The following is a 20,370-nucleotide window of genomic DNA, read 5'->3' on the forward strand; positions in this document are numbered from 1 at the left end:
GATTACAACAGCAATTAGTTTAAAGAACCTTTCTGCATTTTAGGGAACAGGCAACTTCTCAGTTGCCAAACCTACAAAGTGTGTCATAATTAACATAACAAGCATTACTACTTCCACTGAAAAAACTTCAGGTATCCTGAAGGATAAAACTGTTCTAAAAGGTTACACTAATTCTCTCAGAAGTCAGTTACTCAGACCAAAGCTACATATCAAAAAGGTCCTTTCCTCATAGATCCTCCCATCTTCCCACGTAGCACTGAATTTTCATAACCCATTCTGGGACTGTGGAATGAGTGCCTTCAAACAAAGACACCATGCCATACAACTTCAGTTGGTCTTACTTCTGTCCTTTGCCAAGCTCTTGCCATTTAAAGAAGGCTTCCTAATATTTTATCACAGTTCCACAAAATAAATACCTAGGATGAAACACTTATACTGTAGACCTGATAGTGGCCATGAGATGAGAAGAGTGTCCTACTGCAACTGCTAACTTTCATTATTTCTCCCTGCAAGAGAAATCACAGAAAAACAACTATACCTTGGAAGAGGTAATCTTCAGTGTTCATGTCTGGATTGTCAGAAATGATATCAAATGGAGACCTTCCTGCCATCATTTCAAACATCAATACACCAAGAGCCCACCAGTCCACGCTGAACCCTGTCAATATTTACACAGCAGATTTTCAGCACTTCTTCAATTTCAAGGTTCTCATAATGTGAAGATTAATGGCCTGCTTATACATGATCAGTATCACTGGTTGAAACTTGACAGGAATTTGGACAACAAAAGCAACCTGTATGGATTTTATGGGTGTCTGTACACAACCCAACCAACTGGTCGGATCCGTTTATAACAACACTGGTTAAGAAGATTATAGTTTTGACTCCTGCACAAGCAATGATCTTTGTCACAGCATTCCAGAAACCTTCCCTGGGACAACAGCAGCTGGGATGTCAAATACACCAAGGGTTGGGGCTTGGTTTTGATGCAGTATCACTGCGGTGTCCAGGGAAAGTAGGATTTAAAACTAGCCAAAATGAATATAACATCACATCGTTCAGTCTCAGCTTACCATATTCTTCTCCTCTTAGGATCTCTGGTGCAATATAATTTGGTGTTCCACAGAAAGTGCTTGTAGTGTCACCAGGGCCCAACCCTTCCTGCACACATAAAAACAGTTCAAAAAAAAAAAATTAGGAGTCTACCTCTATTTTTGAAGTAGGAAACTGAACAGAAGAAATGAACTCAGTCAAGATCAACTTCTCTCCTGCAAAGTGATCAGCATAAGAAACACAGAGGAAGTTACAAACGTGGTCCTATGCTTCAGTTATTTTGCAGAATTACACTGCTATTCCACAACCAAATTCTGGGCTCAGTAACACCCGTGTTAAGCAAAGGGGAACTTCTGTCAGTTTTTCCTTGATATCTCTAGGTACAGTATCAGATTTAAAACTTAACCAGAGAAATATACTACTGAGTGACAAAAAGAAAGAGACAAAAGAAAGGTAAGAACACTCTACCTTGCACATGCCGTAATCTGTTAATTTTATATGACCCTCTGCATCTAAAAGAACGTTGTCTAGTTTTAAATCTCTGTAGATTATGCCTCTTTCATGTAGGAAGTTTAGAGCGATACAAATTTCAGCAGCATAAAACCTGAAAAAAGGAGAAAAATATTAAAAGAGATTGTACAAAACGAGTTTGACTCCATGAACTGAATACTGAGAAGATGCTATGTTTGTTCACAGAAGGTACTGAACTCATCATATAACCATTCCTTTAAGAATGGCAAAGGTAATTTCAAATTTTATTAAAGAGAATATTTACTCTTTATCCAGACTTTTTTCCCTGAAAACTCCAAAGTGATGACACAAGAACTGTAGTTTCAGCTTATCAAGAAAAATGATGAGACTTTATGCAGTGCAAAGATTACACACAACACAGCGAATCACGTCTTCTTCCTTGTCCTATAACTATATTAATTTAACATAAGATCAAAATAATTAGAACAGCTACATCATCTCTCAACATATCAAAGAAATGTTAACTGCATACGAAGCAGTAAACAAAAACACACAGGAACAGCTTGCTAATTATCAAATGTTTGCCTGCTTTAGAAATCACATCTTTTTAATAAGTTAACATTTCTTACCATGACAAACATTCTAATCTTAAAAAATAACCTTCTCTTTTCTCTTAGCTATTCATATTCTTTTACTGAATAAACTCCCCAGAGCATTTCATACAACATGAAGTAACAAAAGGAAAACGATGATGGCTGGGTTAGGAAAATACCTTGCATGTTCTTCAGGAAGTTTTCTTTGCCGTTGCATATGAAACATAAGGTCTCCTCCATTTACATACTCTATGACAAGAAACAATCTGAAAGCATATAATAGAATTAATGGCTTCCAAGCAAATTCTCAGGAGGAAGAAAACTATTGCTATTCTTCTAATTCAAGCCATTTCATTCAGTCGTCCACTACTCACTGTGAAATCTGCAGAACTACCAAAACCAGTACAAAAGACAACAGCATTTCATTAATAATATGGGCAGGAAATCCCTGCCCTCTGCTCCACACTGCACCAAGTTACACCCTGGAAATTGGCTTTGGTGGAGCAATGGAACCCCTCCAAAGTTTCCTGACTGTCATGACAGCAGTTATATTTCCTGTATGAGAAGTAGCACAATGATCACTGTTCAAAACAAGGTTTAGGATCCTTCTTACCGACTTGTTGTTTGAAAGCACGAATGTAAACCAACTAGGAATGGGTTGCTGGATGCCTGCTCAAACACATGTTTTTCTGTCTGTACCCAATCAATATCCTGAAATAGAATAATTGAACAATCAGAACTTCTACCAGATAACCACTATGAACAGTCCCAGAACATAAACTGTTTACATCTGACCTTCCCTGTATGTAGTGTTCTTACATATGCCCTTAAGAAGGATTAAAAATCTGGACGACAATAGCAAACACTTCAACTCAATTATTCAGCAGGTTTAAACCAACTAAACTTCATTTGCTCTGCTATTTGAAATTAGTCCAGTGAAGCAACAAAAGTGATTGGTTTGTCCAACCAAAAATCACCCTTAGTAATATCACAGAATGCCTTTAATACTTCAAGAGAAATTCTTTCCACTGACTGCAATACAATATAAGAATGTAACAAAACTCGAATGATATTACTGAAGTACTGCAAAATAATAACACCTTTCATCATTTTTCTTATAACCGTAAGAAATCAAAACCTTACGGACCAGTTCTAGCAGTAGATACCAGACATGACCCAGATCACACTCTGCTATATGGTCAGTACCCTGCCAACAGACGAGGAATGTAAGTAGTCAGAATTCTCTATTTCTAACCAATCTGGAGATGACCAAGACAGATGCTGAGAATTCAGACCTTCCTGTCAAGAACTGCTGAAACACTGAATGAAGGGAAACAGACTTCAACCCCAGGATAACCCATCTAGCTGAGTAACTGAAGTCTCAAAGAGAGTCAAGAACAATTACCAACAAAACCAAATCTGACCCATTTGTGTTTAGACACTCCTCAAACTGTTATGCTTCAGAATGGTAAACCTGGGTCTAAGTATGAACCCTAAATTCAGTTTTGAATAAAACACATTCACTTTTTGTTTTATTGAATGATTTCTCCTTTAAGAAATTCCAGACTAAACTCATCTCATTGCACACATATACAGTACACTAGAATTACACTCGTAAGCTAACATTAAGAGGACCAAATCTAGAGAAATTCATACTCTTCCAATAACTTCTGGTGTCATATCTCATACACCTCTTCATACATGCTGCCACTCTTGCATGAGCATGTCACACTGCAGTGTGCCACTGAAGCTGGCAGCCTGACAACGTATGGCACTGCTCTGCAAGGTCTCTCAGAGCACTGCTTTAACAGGGCTGGGGCTGTGAACCCATCCCCCACTGCCTCACTTCACATGGCATGTTCCAGCCCTATGGCACTGCAAGTGGTTCAAACCTCCCTTCCTCCCCCGCTGGGATTCACTTTATTCTATTCTCTTTTGAGTGAACACAAGCATACAGATTAGCACACTTGCATTTGAGCATTCTTCACGTGCACTCTGCCAAATTTAAGGTATTTCTTATTTTATAAGAGATTTCGAACTTAATCTTGATGCTACACTTTAAGCAGACAGTTAATGACAGATGAGTTCAAAAGCTAGAAAAACTCCTGTGACAGAACTGCCTAACATTTCTGTTGCCTTCCACCTTCCAGCAGTTAATACAGACTTACCTCATCATCATGGACCAATTCTTTCTTCACTACTTTCATCGCATAGATCTGATCATTCTTTTTTAACCGAACTAGAAGAACTTTGGCATAGCTTCCACGCCCAATAACTCTGATTAAATCAAAGTCCTGTAGCCCAAGCCCCTGAGAAATCTTAATTCCATCCATTCCATCAATGACTGGTTTGATATCCTGTATTAAAAAAACAAACAAACAAGTAGTTAACAGTTAAAGTAACTTCTCTTTCTAGCATCTACAACAGCCAAAAGGTCTTTAACCTCTGGACAGAACTCACTGAGTTTACATGCTGTTGCCACTGTCACACCAATATGAATGGCTGATAGTAACTTACTTAGAAATGCTTTGCTGCTATTTGTTTTGTTCTTGCTCTAGGTTGTTCAGTGAATCATATAAGTATGCCTTCTGTTTTCCAGAAGGGGATTGCTTTTAGAAGTGACATTTTAGTCATTCTTAAACTTTAGGCTATGTAGAATTATACACAGCACTGAGCAAAGACCATCTTTTCTATTCTGAAATGTGAGAATTGGCAGAAAATATTCTACCATGAAGAATGCTGTTTCTAAATGCATTATGTACAGTAAAATCAAAAATTGATCTTCACTATTAGCTGGAATTGCATGATATGAGACTAAAGATTAAGTAGTTAAAGATTCACATACAAAACACACTTTGACTTCTCAAATTTCACCAGGATGCACAATGCTTTGACATACTTCCATGGCCTATTTTTATCTGACCCCATGCTACAGTACGTGTAGACAGATCAGTGTTCTGCTGAACCAAGTATTTATATAAAGAACCTTGATCTAGGATTGACTGCTATTAGAAGAGGTTGCTGTGAGCTTAAAGATTCTATTTAACAAAGCTACCACAGTACCACATCCTCTTTGCAGGACACCTTCAATTATTTTAGTAAAGCTCAGAAGAAAGATGGGAAAGTCAGATCAATGTAATTCAAAAGAGCATCTATCAAAATTTAAATACAGAGTACCTGAGCACTACCGTGGCAGAAACAAGTAACTTCAGATAGCAACAACAATTCTCTGATGTGATTTAAGTTTATAGCTTGGCATCTCTGAATTTGAGACAAATCCTAATGGCACATGATGGAAAATAAGGCAGCCACTTACCCAAGAGCAAGAACTACTCAAGTGTAAGTTAATAGTAGTGACAAGTATTGTAGTGGAGGTAGAAAAGGAAGGTACAGGTTTGTTTAGAAGCAGGACAAAAAACCCACTGCTAGCATTCTGTAAAATGCATTTAATTCAAACATGCCAGAAGCATTTTTAAAAAGCAGCTTCTTGAAGTCCTTTAGAATTCAACTGCTTTAAGGGAATAACGTTCTTAGGATGAAGAGACCATGACAGAGCCTCTACAAAAGCTGGAAAAAAAATAGCTTAAGTAGATATTATTTTACTTGTATTTCCACAGGAGCACTGTGTAAATTGTTAGCTATCCAGAAAGCTGGATAGGTAATGTACTGCCAGATTGAACCAACACTCTTAATGTTAGCCTGCAGAGGTAGCCCTAGGGTGAGAAGGGGTGTGCATCCATTAGAGAGGGCAGACGACAATGTCAAAGCCACCACATGCTGTAAGAACCTACACAGCCAACCAGTCTGCTCATCACTATTGTTTCAGCATGAATGCAGGGAATGAATGCATCTCTCTCACATCATGACTCAGGTGACAAGAGCTTTATATAGAAGAAATCAGAAAAATCCAACAAAATTCTTTAAAACTTATTTTCAGAAAGAATATTCAGACCTCTTATTTAAGTGGAAGCAGAAAAAAAACCAACACAAATATAATTAGCTATTTCATAAAAGGTATTTGATTAAGAGTGTGCAAAAGTGAATTAGAAAAGTAATTTTACAACATACCTCAGAGTCATCTTTAATGCCATCATGCTTCCGACTTGAGGGAATGTAAGGAACTGGAAATTACGTCAAAGAGAAGTAGAGTGATTAAAGCCTTACTAGAAATAATTCAAAAATTGATAAATGGTAGGATAATTTAGTAGCTTAGGGTTAGCAGTTCACTATAAATACTGTGGGATGGTCGATCACATTTTCCCCACTCTATTCTTGTAATCATGACAGGAGTTCCTAACCAAGGGCACTGCAGAAATAACCAACTCTGAGACAGTCAGAAACTTATCAGTGACTCATTTGGAAAAGGAGAAGTAGGTAGGATAAGTGGGCTACAAACTTGCTAGTAGGAAGAGAACTTTACCTAGAGAGCTTACTTAACTCTTCAGTACTGAACACAAAAAATGCAACCTCTAATAACAAGGTTAAAGATCTCATCCTCTGAAGGATATCAGCGGAGGCAAAGTTAGCAACAGATTTCCAGATCACTCTACTGTAACTATACTACAAACAAGGAAGAACAGGAATTCCATCTTGACAGAATACTCACTGCCATCGTTTTCTTCTGAAGGAAGGTCAACTTCATCATTTTTATCATCTAACTGAGGTTCCTGGGAAGGCATGACCGAATCCTTCAAAGATACACAAATCGTACAGAAAAACATCAGCTCACGTAGCCCCTCTTAGGCCACAATGTCTTGCCACAACTGCAACAAAGAACCTTACATTTGTAGCTTTAAGAAAAAATAAAAGGATTTCATAGGAGGTATTCAGAATATTAGTACTTTGCAACTGTTCTAACTACAACTGATGCCTAGTTATCGCCTAGAAGTGGAATAAGTGAAATGCAAAGTTTAAACTGATCCTTTTTAAGTCCTCTGAGTGTTTTACATGAAACTGCAACAATGTCCAAATGATATTACACACACAATTTAGAGCAGTGGCATATCCCTTCACTCATTATGCAGAGGTATTGAATGATTTGATAAATATCACAATACCAAGTAACATTATATTATGTTTGGACACTGGTCTCATCCACGGCTCATTATGAGCCACAAAGGACGACTCCAGTATGTACAGTGACATGTATAAATAAACTGCAAGTGATCCAATAATGCCAAGGTAAGTTGTATCTAACACCAGTGAGAAAAAAAATAATGGTTTAACCTTGTAGGAAGCTAAAAAGATGTAAAAACAAGTAAAACACTGGTGAAAATCTGTGATGAGCATATGGAATGGCTGAAGTTTAGGGACACAGATAAACATTTAAAACCTGGGAAGGAAAGTAAAGATGCCACTAGAAAAGGAAAAAGTCTCGGAGAAACAGATGGCAAAACTCATCAGAGAGGTGCCAGTAAGTTCTAACCAAGTGTCTTAGCTCCTAAAACATTCCCATAGACTCCAAGAAACAAACACTAAGGCTGCCAGCAACAACTCCTGACCTATCTGTAAAATGAAATACTGTCCACAGGAGAAGTCAAAAATCAAGCTCTCACACACACAGTCACATCTCAAGTTTTCTTTTTGTCTTTACTGCTCACAATCTAAAGCCTTATCCTCCATAAACATTTTGGAAACTGAAAATCAATTACCACCAAGTGTTATAAACCTACCAGTGTTCAATCACCTAGGATGCACATCTAGAATTAGCAGAACAGGGCACAGTAGGACAACTTAGTTTTAGACAATACAAACTTACCATATGCCTTTTGCAGGTCAGTGGAACAAGTATATGACAACGTTTATGGACCAGCAATTTGCAGTTGATACACTTGTAGCCTTGCTTGCTGAGACCCCATATCCTTTCGCTGCACTGGCCACAGTATGCTCTCTAAAAGGCAGAATGCATATTATCAATTTCCATTATCAGTTCCCTTCTGTAGGCTGCTAGCGAGCCAGCAGAAAGAGCTCACCCCACAAGGTCCCACCGTATCTACTTCCTAACAGATGTTCAATAATAGTTTTTAAAATACCCAGGATTTCACTAATATCTGAAGGTTATATTTCCATATTAACATTCAGCTATGTGCACTTTTTTTTTAAACTGGATGCTAAGAAAAAAAAGTGTCTCAAGCACATGGACACATCACAGCCTAACATCAGCAGATCATCCTTAGACAGCAAGTATATTTTGAACTTCAGGTACCAGAAGAAGTTACCCAAACAAAACTCAACTTGTGCCACGTGCAAAGAAAATAAAAAGCATCCTAACTGGCAAAAAAAAAATGTTACAGGACTCCACAAATCAAAACATGAGGACTGTTCTACATCTGCATCTACATTCTTCCAAGGCAGAACATAAGTAGAAACTTAACAATTAAGAATCTTATCCATCAAGTCTGATTTTAAAACCTCTCTGTGTTGCATTATTTAGTATCTGAAATATATTACCTTTTTTCTTCATGTCTGGAAATGGCATCTGAATAAATTACATCAAAATGAGGACAGAGTAGTAAGTCAGACATTCTGCTGACTTTAACAAGGCACCTCTTTAAATAGTTTTTCCACTGTATGTGTGCTGTGGTCATTTTATACACTTCACCCAAACTGCCAAATACCAAATAGATCCTTTTAATGCCAAGAAGTCTCCTAGCCTCAGTTATCTCCCTATATACAGTAGGGCACAGGTTGCCAAACAGTGACTTGCATGCAATCTGCTATCTGCAGACTTTCTCCTGTGATTAATGTAAGAGGGTAAGGGCACTGCCCACCATGCTGCAAGCAGGCTCAGGCAGCCCTGCACTCCTTCCCCATTTCAGGCTTTGAACTCCACAACTGTCCCAAAGCCACAGAACAGTGCAAGTCTGTTCCTCCCAGCAAACTGCAGTTAGTGTGGTTATTCAGATCCTCAGACTAATGAATCATACATGGTGCCCTGCCCAAAAGCATTCAACTACTACGAATCCTTTCCAGTAGTGTAATAATCAGAGACAACGTGCTTTTTTAAAAAAAGCTCTTTTCTATATGGCCTCTCATGTTTTAAGCTTCATTTTCTACAGCTATTTATTTCATTCCATTTAGCTATGTAGCTACTCCTTGACTGGGAGATATCCAAGCTACGCTGTCCAGAGGAAAACAAACAAGAGAAAGTGCCAGGCAGTAAGCTTTGGACATCTGTAGCTGCTTCTTCCAAAAATCCTGCTCCACGAGACTACTTCCAGTACTCCAGTATGGGTTTGGCAGCAGGAATATCAAAGGAAAAATAAAACGTCCTAGACCCTGGCAACAGCATACAAGAAAAATCTCATTTACTTTGGTTAGATGCAGGCAAACAGGAGGAAAAAAAAAGACAAAAGGGCAACTGTCAGATTCTGTGAATAATACAAGCATCTCTCATCCTGTCCAGAATGTACATAACCATAGAAATAACAGTGGGCTTTCACATCACATTCAACAGGATTACAATCACCAAGTTATAGTCTGATCACTTAGATGCTCCGCCTTAAGAAGATTTAATTTCTGTAGGAACAGTTGTAACAAAGTCATTAGGATTGTTGGCATATAAGTATGCTAATGAAGTTTCCAATTCAAGTGTTTATTCATCATTAGCTCAATTTCTGTAGAAGTTCATTATTTATATCAGTAACAGAGAATCATTAACATGGCATGTATGCATCCACAGTGCTTCTAAGTGTTCTAACTGGGCACCAAATGAACATCTGAGTAAAATTTATGGAATATTTCATACCATGAATTACAAAATTAAAGACAGCACAGCACATTACACAAATGCTTGTTATCATTTAGATAAATAACCTATATTTTCACACAGCCACTGATAAAATAACTACTTTGAAAGGGCTTTTCCTGCTTTTCAAATGCAGCTTCAGGGTAGGGAACATTAAGGAAAAAAACAAACTATCCAGGCAGTAGTACAGATTTCATAGGAGATAAGAGCACTGCTGAAAAAGACAGTTAACTCACCTCACTGTACTGTTTTGTATCCAGTTCCCCAAAGCGTACATGACATTTGTATGTGCTGCAATACTTTGACATAATGGGATAAAAGTCAAGGAGGAGCCTCACCCTTAAAGCTACATCCACTTGCTCATGTGGATTAAGTCAGATTCTTAATGCAGTTGTATTCTAGCTCAACAGAGATTCTTTCCTCTTAATTAGATTACGTAATGCCACCAATTCAAAACAGTTTGAAGTAACATCAAGAGCTGTAATAGCTAAAAATAACAATATATACTGAAGGTAAAAGATCACACAGCAATCAAGCAGCTTAATCACTGCATGGAAAGGAGAAACACCCCTCTAAGCCCATGAGTTTAAATATAACAAAAACTGTTTTTTGGAGACTTTAGAATAACTGCCACCAATCGGAATCAAAGTCTGAGCCTTCCCATTTTTCTGACCTGAATAACGCTGCGCAGACTGAAAAGCCACATCAATAAGCATCTTGCTTCTCCTTTTATTTTTTCCACCACTCAAATACAGAGAGCACGGACTGAGAAAACAATTAGCACAGAACATTAGCAAAACCCTACATTTTATACAACAGTACTCACTCTGTTAAAACGTTTGGCTTGAAACAAATGCCCATTCACTCGGTACAGCTTCCTCCATCTTCTGGCTCCACGGCGGTAGATTGATTCTAAGAAAGAAATTAAGAAGGTGTAAAGCAGCAGCATGGTTGCACAGCAATAGCAGACACACTATGGTAAGCAAGTTGTGACTTAAAACAATCCTGCTTTTCTAAATAGCAACGCACAGCTAAGATCACTGCGGATTTTTTTTTAAGGCAGCCTTAAATGACAGCTCCTGCAGGATGTGCTCTCACACTGCCTCTCCCTTTTTTCCATGCCTGTCTCTTTTTCTTCACATGATCCTGATCCTGTTACGGTTTCCTGCCTGCACGCTGTTCAAGCTCAGGTGAGGAGGAAGGACAGCAGCAGTTAAAGAAACAGCTTCCTCCAGGAAAACTGCCATGTCAATCCCACCACGTCAACCTCATGCACACACGTGAGGATGCCTGCTGCTAAAAATACTGCACAGTTAAAGAGTTAAAGATGTTACAAATCTGCAGAACTGCATTATTTGACCTCAATTTTATAATGGTTAGTAAATGCTATCCAAAGTCATTTATTCCATTATGGAAACAGTTCAAGTGCAGGTCTGCAATTATGTGTAATACAGTCTAAACATGACAACAATAAATAATTTAACTGCTTAAGACAAAGTCATGCAAAATAGCACGGAGCACCTACTCCAAATCCACTTTGTTGTCACTTTCCACATACACACGTGCAGTGTTGGCCTGGCTCATTAGAGAAACTAAATACCAAGTGTTGGAAGTGTTGAAAAATGCATTGTGCAACACTAGTCCTGCTGAGAGCTGCTCACAGCTGCACGGTGACACACACATCCTGCAACGTGAGCAGCACCAGGCTGCCCAGAGCAGGGGCACCAGCAGGTCCTGGCAGGGAAACACATGGGGAAGAGATGGGCTGTGGAGCTGATAGGAACTTCAGCAGCCACATGAAAACTGGCAATGCAGTCCTGCTAACAAAACAGAAAGGGAGACTTACCTAGCATGATTCTAATTGCTGAATAATTTGTCTTAATCACACTCAAGAGATTCAAATATATGAGTTTGTGGTTTGCTGTCATGTGTACAGTTAAAAACCTATTTTTTGACAGTGAAGCACATTAACATCATCTTAAACATTTCAAGGAAACACAGCTTTCACTGTTAATAGTGCCACACAGCTTCCAAAGAAAAACGAGAAGCTAAAATAGTTCCTAGATAGCATTACTTTAAAAATCATCTTCAGTAACACGAGTAACATTTTCCAAATCAAAGCTCTAAGCCTCTTTAAACACACTATTTATATTAGCTATAATGCAACTTAAAGTAACTGGCACCTCGTACAGAATATATTCTGCCCACTTCACACATGAAACATTAGCAAGTAAAACAGCCCCATAGGAAATACAGAACCAAACAGCTTCAGAAGTATAAATAGTCCCATTGAGAAGGTAACGATAAGATGCATGCCTTTATGAGACCTCACAAATGGCAACGTGTGCTATTTTTTATCTAGGTACGCTGCCAGAACCAATGACAACTTCAGATAACGTTCAGAACCACAGAAAACCCAATAGCACAGTTGCAGGTTTTGCTATCAAGGTAAAATCATCTTTAGTTCCCTTTACTCAAAACAAATTCAGTAATGCTTTGTGAAAAGCTACTTACCCTCCATAATTAGGTACATATCTTCCTGATACAACTGTGAAATATACCATACACAAACATCAGTCTAAAACTGTCCCACCATTTGTAATGACTTTTCACCAAGAAGAAAAAAAAACTTCAAAAGATTTTCTCCAGGATAGCTAATGGATTCATTAGACAAAGCACCATATGGAGACAACCTCATGCATCTGTGTTCTGAGCAGCAGCTTATCACCAACACGAGGAATAGTAAGTGACGGGTACGGTAACGAGCAGCTCATGTTGATGAAGTCTGTAAATAAAGGAGCAAGTCACTTCCCTAATTGATGATAAACATTAATATCAAAGTCAGGATTTCATACTATAATCTTAGAGGGCAACAGTCTAACAAAAGCTGAACTTAATACAGCTTAAATTAAGAAGTACAATCCCATCCCAATTCATTGGGATGACAACCACTGATTCAGTCTGGGATCAAATTCCTATTCCCTGTCTGGAACACACCAAACTCATATACTTCCAAGACTGGATCTTTGGAAAAAAAAAGAGACCATTTTTTCCAAGTTCAGATTAAAAGAGAAATAAAAATTCTTAACCTGAATGCCTACCACATTACCCAGCTGCCTCCACAGAGAAAACAGAGTAAAACAACTGTCACTGTTGAGCAGTTCTTCCCTCTGCAATCAAGCTCTACAACTGCAGCACTAACAGGAATGCCTGTAAACATATTTAATAGCTGCTTCTGTTGTTGTTTTTCCTCACCAAAAACACTGTCTACATTTTCTTAAAGTTCATAGGAAAAAAAAAATGAAAAACTTGAAACGATTTAAGTTGTGGATATGAATGGCTGAGTGATTTGAGAAGTCTGTTGTTCTTCGCTCTAAATTAACTCATTTACAGCTGATGCTTCCCCATTCAAGAGTGGTCCCCAGAACTTACCAGAAACTGCTTTTAAACAATGAAACTTGGAAAAGCAGAGAAACGGAAGAAAATGGAATTTTTTCAGATGACAATACACTTTCCCAGTACTAGAGGATAAAAGGAATTGAAAAGACAGGCCCAGCCTCTCCCCAGGCCTCAAGTATACTATTTTCCCCATCCAAAGCAGTTTGACAAAGCTTGTACTTTTCCAGAATATAAGAGAATTCATCTGTTGTCTGAAGAGTGTGCCTTGCACCAACAAATGGCAATAGGAGAGCCACAAACATTTTATTTTCTCTGCATTCAGATTTTATAAATGCTTTTTATGAGTCCAAAATCTGCTTTTATGCAAACTATAATGAAATCTTTTACCATAATAAGCACAGAGATCATTTGCTACCACTGCAAATCACTTCTCAGAGATTAATGCAAGTTGTTTACAGGCCAATTACATGGCCTGCCAGCTGGACACTATGAGAATGCCCACTTTTTGTTTTGTTCTTTTAATGTTTCACTGAACAGACAAGTGAGCATTCTCTCAGAAATTATAACCACGAAATGGATACTGCTATTTCAGATGGATGCTCAATTAGAGAGATAGTTACATATAAAGATAAATTTTGTGAAAGCAAACCCTAAATGACTTGGGATAGTATGTTGCTTCACATCTCTGCTACTTACTATTTCACTAATAGTTGCACTGAAACAATAAAACTGCTTTCTAAAGCACGTAACAGACGTGCATTGTATGGTGTGTTAATAGGCCTTTCTTTTTATTACCACTAAGCTGCCATGTACAATGGACATTCTTTTTCAGAAGTTGTGAGGAGTCTAAGTATGAAGCATTTCCAATTCAAGAAACTGCAAGCAGTTATTGAAATGGACAGAAGACATCATTTATTTTATTTAAAACTAAATAGTATTTGGGAAACAACAGTACCTCAGCTTTTCCTCTCCTTTCAGACAGCAACTTCAAAGGACTCAGCTGATGCCCATTTCAGGATTGTTAGCCTCCATGCATACTGTTTTCTCAAGCATGATCTCTTGGTTGCCCATGCTCACGTTCTCCTGTTAAAGCAGCTGAAGTAGGACTTAACAGAACACTGGCATCCAATAGAAACAGCTAACACCTCATCCTGAAAAAGCTGCACTGCTGTTGCATGCCTCTTTAGTTCAACCACACCCATTAATGCCTTACACATGCTCTTGGTCTGAATCTTTAAAAGCTCATCTGAATGATCATTGGAAAATCAGGACCATCCCATCATTAAAATCACAGCTGGTACTGAAAATATCCCAACATTAGGAAAAAAATAGAATATTAGAAACAAGAAATAAAATGCTCAAACAATACTTAAGCTCCCTTCAGAAGTTCACTTTACTTGTGACCAACACATGGACTGATCAATCAAAAATGCTGTGGATGAGGCCTGAGAAGCACCTCAGAGAAACACCTTGAGTGGAAGATACTGATGCACACTAGCAGCAGAACCACCAGGATAGCTGCTTCACCTATCAACAAACAGGAGGTGCCTAAGGAGCCAACTTTAATACACTGACAAAGTTGCCAAACGGATAATTCAGAGAAGAGTAGGTTTCTCCCAATCACTGTTAGAGAAGTTACAGCAAGTTCAGTGGCTAACCTACTTCCATACTAAATTCTAGAAGAACTGTGAAGTCACCATAGAATTTGAATACAATTCTCTTTTTTACCAGCCAACCACTATGAAGCCTCCTCCTGGTGCCCATCAGATTGCTTGGCTCGCATTCAAGTCATAAGTGTCCACACTTATTTGATTTAGTCATCACTGAAAATGCATAATTAGTAAAAAAAACCCCACCAGCTATTCATATTGAATTTAACTTTTATTTTGAACTCATAAGGCTTGCACAAGGAGGCCTCCACAATGCCCTTGAAACAATGACTTGATTCCTACAGTCTCAGCATTAAGACACTTTCTGAGTCAGGCTGCTTACCTTCACAGCATGATCCCATTACTTCAGCTTATGATCCGTTCTAAAAACAGTTCTATTTCCCTTCCAAATGTTTACAGTATCCCAGCATTAAAAGAAAAGCAGAAATTCAGTTCTGATGTTACTTCATAAAGGTGTATTTACCTTCTCTAATATATCAGACTCTTAAGTGCACTTCTCTGAATTCCTTCCAATTTAATCTGCTAATACTATACTCAGAGATGTGTACAAGATCTCAGTACAACAGGATATTATTGCCTTGCAGCAGGACTTACACTCCAGATCTATCACTTTCTAGTCTGACAGACTGAACACATTTGTATTTCAGAGCACCTTACTCTGATTTGTATTAGGAAGAAAGGAAGCTGAAATGAGAGTGGACAAAATTATCACATCAGAAGTTGAGATGTTCCAGTCGTGCTTGATTTTCATTGTCCCACATTCTCCAATTTGTACTTGCATCCCTTCTAAGCTCCCTCATACAGTACACAGATAAAACAGATGTATGTTTCACAAGAATAACATAAAAACTCACGTTAGCAGCATTAGAGTATCACTAATCTTATTATCATTACTTAGTAATAGTAGCTAAATAAAAACCAAACAGTTTCAGAAGTTAATCACTGGACCTTTCATATTTTGAATTAAGTGAGTACACATTAACAGCTAACTGAATCAGTCTTCCAGCTTAGCTTCCATTATTTTATAATGCAGAGGACTGCCTTTACCCTAGAAAGCAACCTTCCATCCCAGAGCTCCTCATCCTTACAGAGAAAGAGGTGTGTATGATGGCCTTATGTACCTGCCTGCTCCTCTGCTCTGTTAACAGAAAGCTGGTGTTTAACACGCCAAAGAAAGCACGTTAAAATCTTTCAAATTAATGATGACATTCATCTTTCTGCTTTTGGAAGGATGCACTCCATTCATCCCACAAAGGAAAGAAATGTAACTGCAACAGATGGGCAAAGTTTACATGCTGCTTCCCACCAAAACCCCTTTTTGATCTCTACGGTGCTCTCCACTATCTCCATACTGAGAGAACTGCTAAGTAAAGCCATATTAAGACAGTTGTTAACAATTCTTGAGTAACATTGAGATAACTCATAGCCCTACTTTTATCAACATCAATTGCACCTTGAAATTGATGTAACAGGTCCAATCCCTAACCTACTGTTTTATACTCTGAATGTTATCATTGCCTGAGTTCTTCCTTTCTTTACAGTCCCTATGGGTAAGAATGGCTCTTTTATCAGAGTTGAGAAACTGAAAAATAAGGAATCCTGCACTAGTCACAGGGGATCTGTACCTGCTTTACTTCAGAAAGAAAGAGATAACCTGAATTATGGAGGAGTGAGTACGTTATTATAGAAATAAAGGACTATATTAAGCCCAAGGTTTTGCTTTCAAATATCTTCTGGTTTCCCTTTAAGTATATCCCCAGCTAATTAACAAAGGACAAATGCCTACAAGAGAACTGGTAACACAGCTTCAGAACTACAGGTAAGGTGCTTTCTAGTCAACATACAGCATCCTGATTTTTCATTTTTCACTATCCATTTTTCATCATCTTCCCCCTGTGGTTTAAAGACTGAACTGCACAGTCTGCTCAGTACTTAACTCTTGCACTGACAGCGATTATTAGGATTTTCACATGCCCTTTCTGAAATCCACCCTTCCAGCATGCCCAGAAGTAGCTGCTTTCCTTAAGTACTGCAGAAGATCTATGTGCCACACAGACCTGAACTGACAGCAAGTCTTCAGTGGCAAACCAACAACTATCTGTACTTACTCATAAAAAGCTTCACTTCTGGAATGCTCCCCATTTCCAGTAAGCTGAAACTGCCCCTCACAGAATCTGGTTATCCATCCAACCACTCGGAATTCCCACAGATAAGCACATTCAGCTGCCCTGCCAGCCTCTGCAGGTACTTATGGCCCAGAGTACCTGAGAACTATGACAAACAGTCCCAAATACAGTACCATTAACACTGAACATGTCATTTCAGAGATTACACAAAATGGTTCTTTCAAGCCACTGGAACAGAACGGCCTAACAGAGCTTGACAGTTTCACCCACACCCACCAATCCCAGCTATGTGCCTTACCTTCCAGCCACTGCAGTTACCCCATGTGCCTGTGGATCTAAGGCAGAGTGCCCACCTTAAGGGAATAAGTATATAGATGAAGAATGAGCAGTGACTGGGGCGTGGAGCCAGGCAGCACATCTCAGGCAACTCTCCTGAAACTGCACAACATCTTTCCTATCTGAGCAAACTATAATCTGAGCAATAACTAGCAGAGAGGGGAAGAAACAAAAGGTATTTGTTATGACACCTTAAAAACGAGCTCACATATTCCTTAGTCTAAGGAATTTAAATTTACACTTTATTACTTGGCATACAAACATCTAAGATATCCAATATTTTTAAAGTCAGGGAAGATATCAAAAACCACGAGCTGATGCATGCTTTATAATTTCTTACTTCCATATCCCAAAAGGAGGCCTAGCACTTTTTTCACTACTGGGTGCTTCATTACTAAGAAAAATGCTGGAATCTGGAAAAATGTACCAGAAATGTTATGTGATTCCAAGCAAATCAGACATCTAGCTAGAACTCTGTGTCAGGGACTTACCCTGCCTCGTGACCGGTACGTATGTATTTCAGGCACGACACATGAAAAAAAAATCAAGCAGTACACAGAGAACAGAGGCAGAGATTTCAGGTATTCTTGAGAAACTATGACACAGCTATTTTTGATTCCTAAGGAACAATATATCCTACATTAAAAATAGTACAAAACCCTCCTCTGTCAGCTCAATTACTGAAAACCAGGAGGGGGCTACAAGCAGTTTCCAAATTGACTAATTACCCAGTGCAATCCAAGCTATGTCTTCAGAATACTCTCTGTGGTCGCTATAGTTCCTTTCTTCATTGGGGAATGAAATTGGTTCACGTGCTCTGAATAATCTAATCCCTGCTGCCAATACAGTAACAAACGAAGGGGGAAAACCTGCCTTACAAACTAGAAAAATATTTACAGGCCACGTTACTCTAGCAGGAAGCTTTGGGGAACGTTTTGTAGTATTAGACAGAATATAAAGCAAATAAACCCACCAAATATCCTGACCTAAAATAACTCAAGACAATAACTAGGTTAGTGCAATACCTTTTCTCAACCTCATGATGAAATTTTAAGAAAGGTAGCACGGGCAAAAATGAAGCTGAAATACCTAATGCTAAAACAGCATGCAGATAAACAAAGAGCATAACAGGCATTCACAACACTGCAAAAAAAGGAAAGGCCAGCAAAAATCAGACAGAAGCACCAGATAATAACAATGCTAGGCTACTGCCATACTAATGCCATAAGTATTTGCACATTAAAACATTTGTTCTGTTTCATAAAAAGACGTAAAGGTTCTTTACTCTGCATTCTTCTAATGAAATCAACAGCAAAACAATCCTAACATTTGTTAACACCAGTTACTCAAACTAGATGCCTTTTTAACATTAAATACACATCAATTTACTTAGATGTAAGAATACAGAGGTGTGCCAGCAGTTTATTCTGATAACATTACAGACTAACTAAACCCTAATTCAGAACAAATATTTCAATTAAGCAATCCATCTAATACAATTCACTGCATACAATCCAACAAAACGACTGTAAAACACAATGCTCCTAAAAACATTCATCTTTAAATCAGCAATATTTAAAATAAACAGGCCCTGATCACATACCGTCAGGGTTTTTCGGATACATCTCTCACTAATCTCCCTCAGCAGCAGCAGCATCACTCACTCTTCTGTCCTTTTCCTCCTAAAATACGTCCCCTGAGAAAGAGTCTTCTCACCACGATTTTATCAGCGTTCCTGAGGTCTCTCCACCACATCCCTGCGCTCGAGAGGCAGCAGAAATCTCTGCATTTCTAACAATCTATGGCTGCAAAGGAGGCTGGTAGGCAAAGCAACTATATCATAACCAAAACGCTGACTTCTATTATCTACTGCACCACACATACACACACACACTGCATCAATGGCCTCAATTCATAACAGCAATCACAATGACACGTAAAATCTATATAAAAGGCATGCATTACTCACTGGGTTTTATTCTTTAGCTTCTTCAGCATGTGATTCTTTATGCTCTACAATGCAGTAGGTATGAAATGAAACATTTTCCCTTTATTCCACTGATGCCGCTGTTTGAATACCATTAGACACCAAGGACAATAGGCAGGATCAGCTCGGACATTAAGAGCAAATATTTAATGGAAGACTGGTTCCCCTCGCCTCTCCCTTTCACATCCCTGCCTCATGTATCCAGGCACGGGTGGTACTGGCTCCCTTGGGAGGCTGTAGCTAGCAGCTGAGGCACAGACTAAAACATGGCATGGATGTCAAGGAGCTGATGTCACAAAAACAAGTATTTCTCTGATAAAACCAGCGATGCTGTTAGGGAAGTCTGACAAATCAATAGAAATTGTTCTGCTAAACGTGCTTTGTTCTACAACGTGCTGCAGCACCAAGAGGAATACATCAGATCAAGATCTGTTGGTATAAACAAGCTGAGACTACAATAATTAGCAGAACTGCCAATCAGGCACCGCGCGTGCATCAGGACATCAGGATGGCCCTCACAAACACAGACAAGAAAGAGAGACACATTTCAGAAACAGCCCTGTTTAATATCCATTCCGAAATAACAGCTCATTTATACTTCACAAGTATTTTTAAACACAGCAGACAGGCCTAAAAGTGTCCCATTTTTGCCAGGAAACGTCAGGACCAAGGACTGAGGCTCAGGCAGCAGCCGGGAACGCCCCTGAGCCACATCCAGGGCCGTGCAGGGCTGCAGGCACTGCAGGAGCTCTGCCACCCCACCCACCACCAGCACTGCCATTCCCAGCCCAGCATGCACTGGCTGAAGGTAGAAGGTGCTGCTTCTATGGCAGCAGCTGTGCGTTTACAGGAGGAGCTAAGTCTAGCAGGGGGGAAAACAATTCAGGAGCAAAAGAAACAGTAATTACGTATATCCAACTCTAAAGGATCTGCAGTTAATTCCACATTGCAGACAGCACCACCACAATGTAAGGGAGCTTCCCCAAGC

At 38.9% G+C, this 20,370-nt stretch overlaps 1 protein-coding gene across 4 annotated transcripts in view; it reads right to left on the reverse strand.

Annotated features, from left to right (window-relative positions):
* The window catches only part of PRKCZ (protein kinase C zeta), a 37,504-nt gene that overhangs the window by 9,515 nt on the left and 7,619 nt on the right, over positions 1–20,370 (reverse strand). For 3 of the 4 annotated variants that reach the window (XR_010622313.1, XM_065737916.1, XM_065737915.1), the window contains 10 exons: positions 10,691–10,776; positions 7,876–8,007; positions 6,724–6,805; positions 6,186–6,238; positions 4,286–4,474; positions 2,731–2,828; positions 2,297–2,383; positions 1,522–1,657; positions 1,074–1,161; positions 539–658 (listed from right to left, as the gene is read on the reverse strand). Coding sequence is in view for 3 of the 4 variants with exons in the window: in XM_065737916.1 (XP_065593988.1) it covers positions 539–658; positions 1,074–1,161; positions 1,522–1,657; positions 2,297–2,383; positions 2,731–2,828; positions 4,286–4,474; positions 6,186–6,238; positions 6,724–6,805; positions 7,876–8,007; positions 10,691–10,776 (1,071 nt within the window). In the remaining variant the exon portion in view is untranslated. Of the gene's footprint in view, positions 1–538; positions 659–1,073; positions 1,162–1,521; positions 1,658–2,296; positions 2,384–2,730; positions 2,829–4,285; positions 4,475–6,185; positions 6,239–6,723; positions 6,806–7,875; positions 8,008–10,690; positions 10,777–18,998; positions 19,060–20,370 lie in introns of those variants that run through there. The other variant, XM_065737917.1, reaches the window with a different exon arrangement.

The sequence above is a fragment of the Cyrtonyx montezumae genome, unplaced genomic scaffold, assembly GCF_038088225.1.
Source record: "Cyrtonyx montezumae isolate F1298 unplaced genomic scaffold, pur_monq_1.0 scaffold_21, whole genome shotgun sequence".
Classification (NCBI taxonomy): Eukaryota; Metazoa; Chordata; class Aves; order Galliformes; family Odontophoridae; genus Cyrtonyx; species Cyrtonyx montezumae.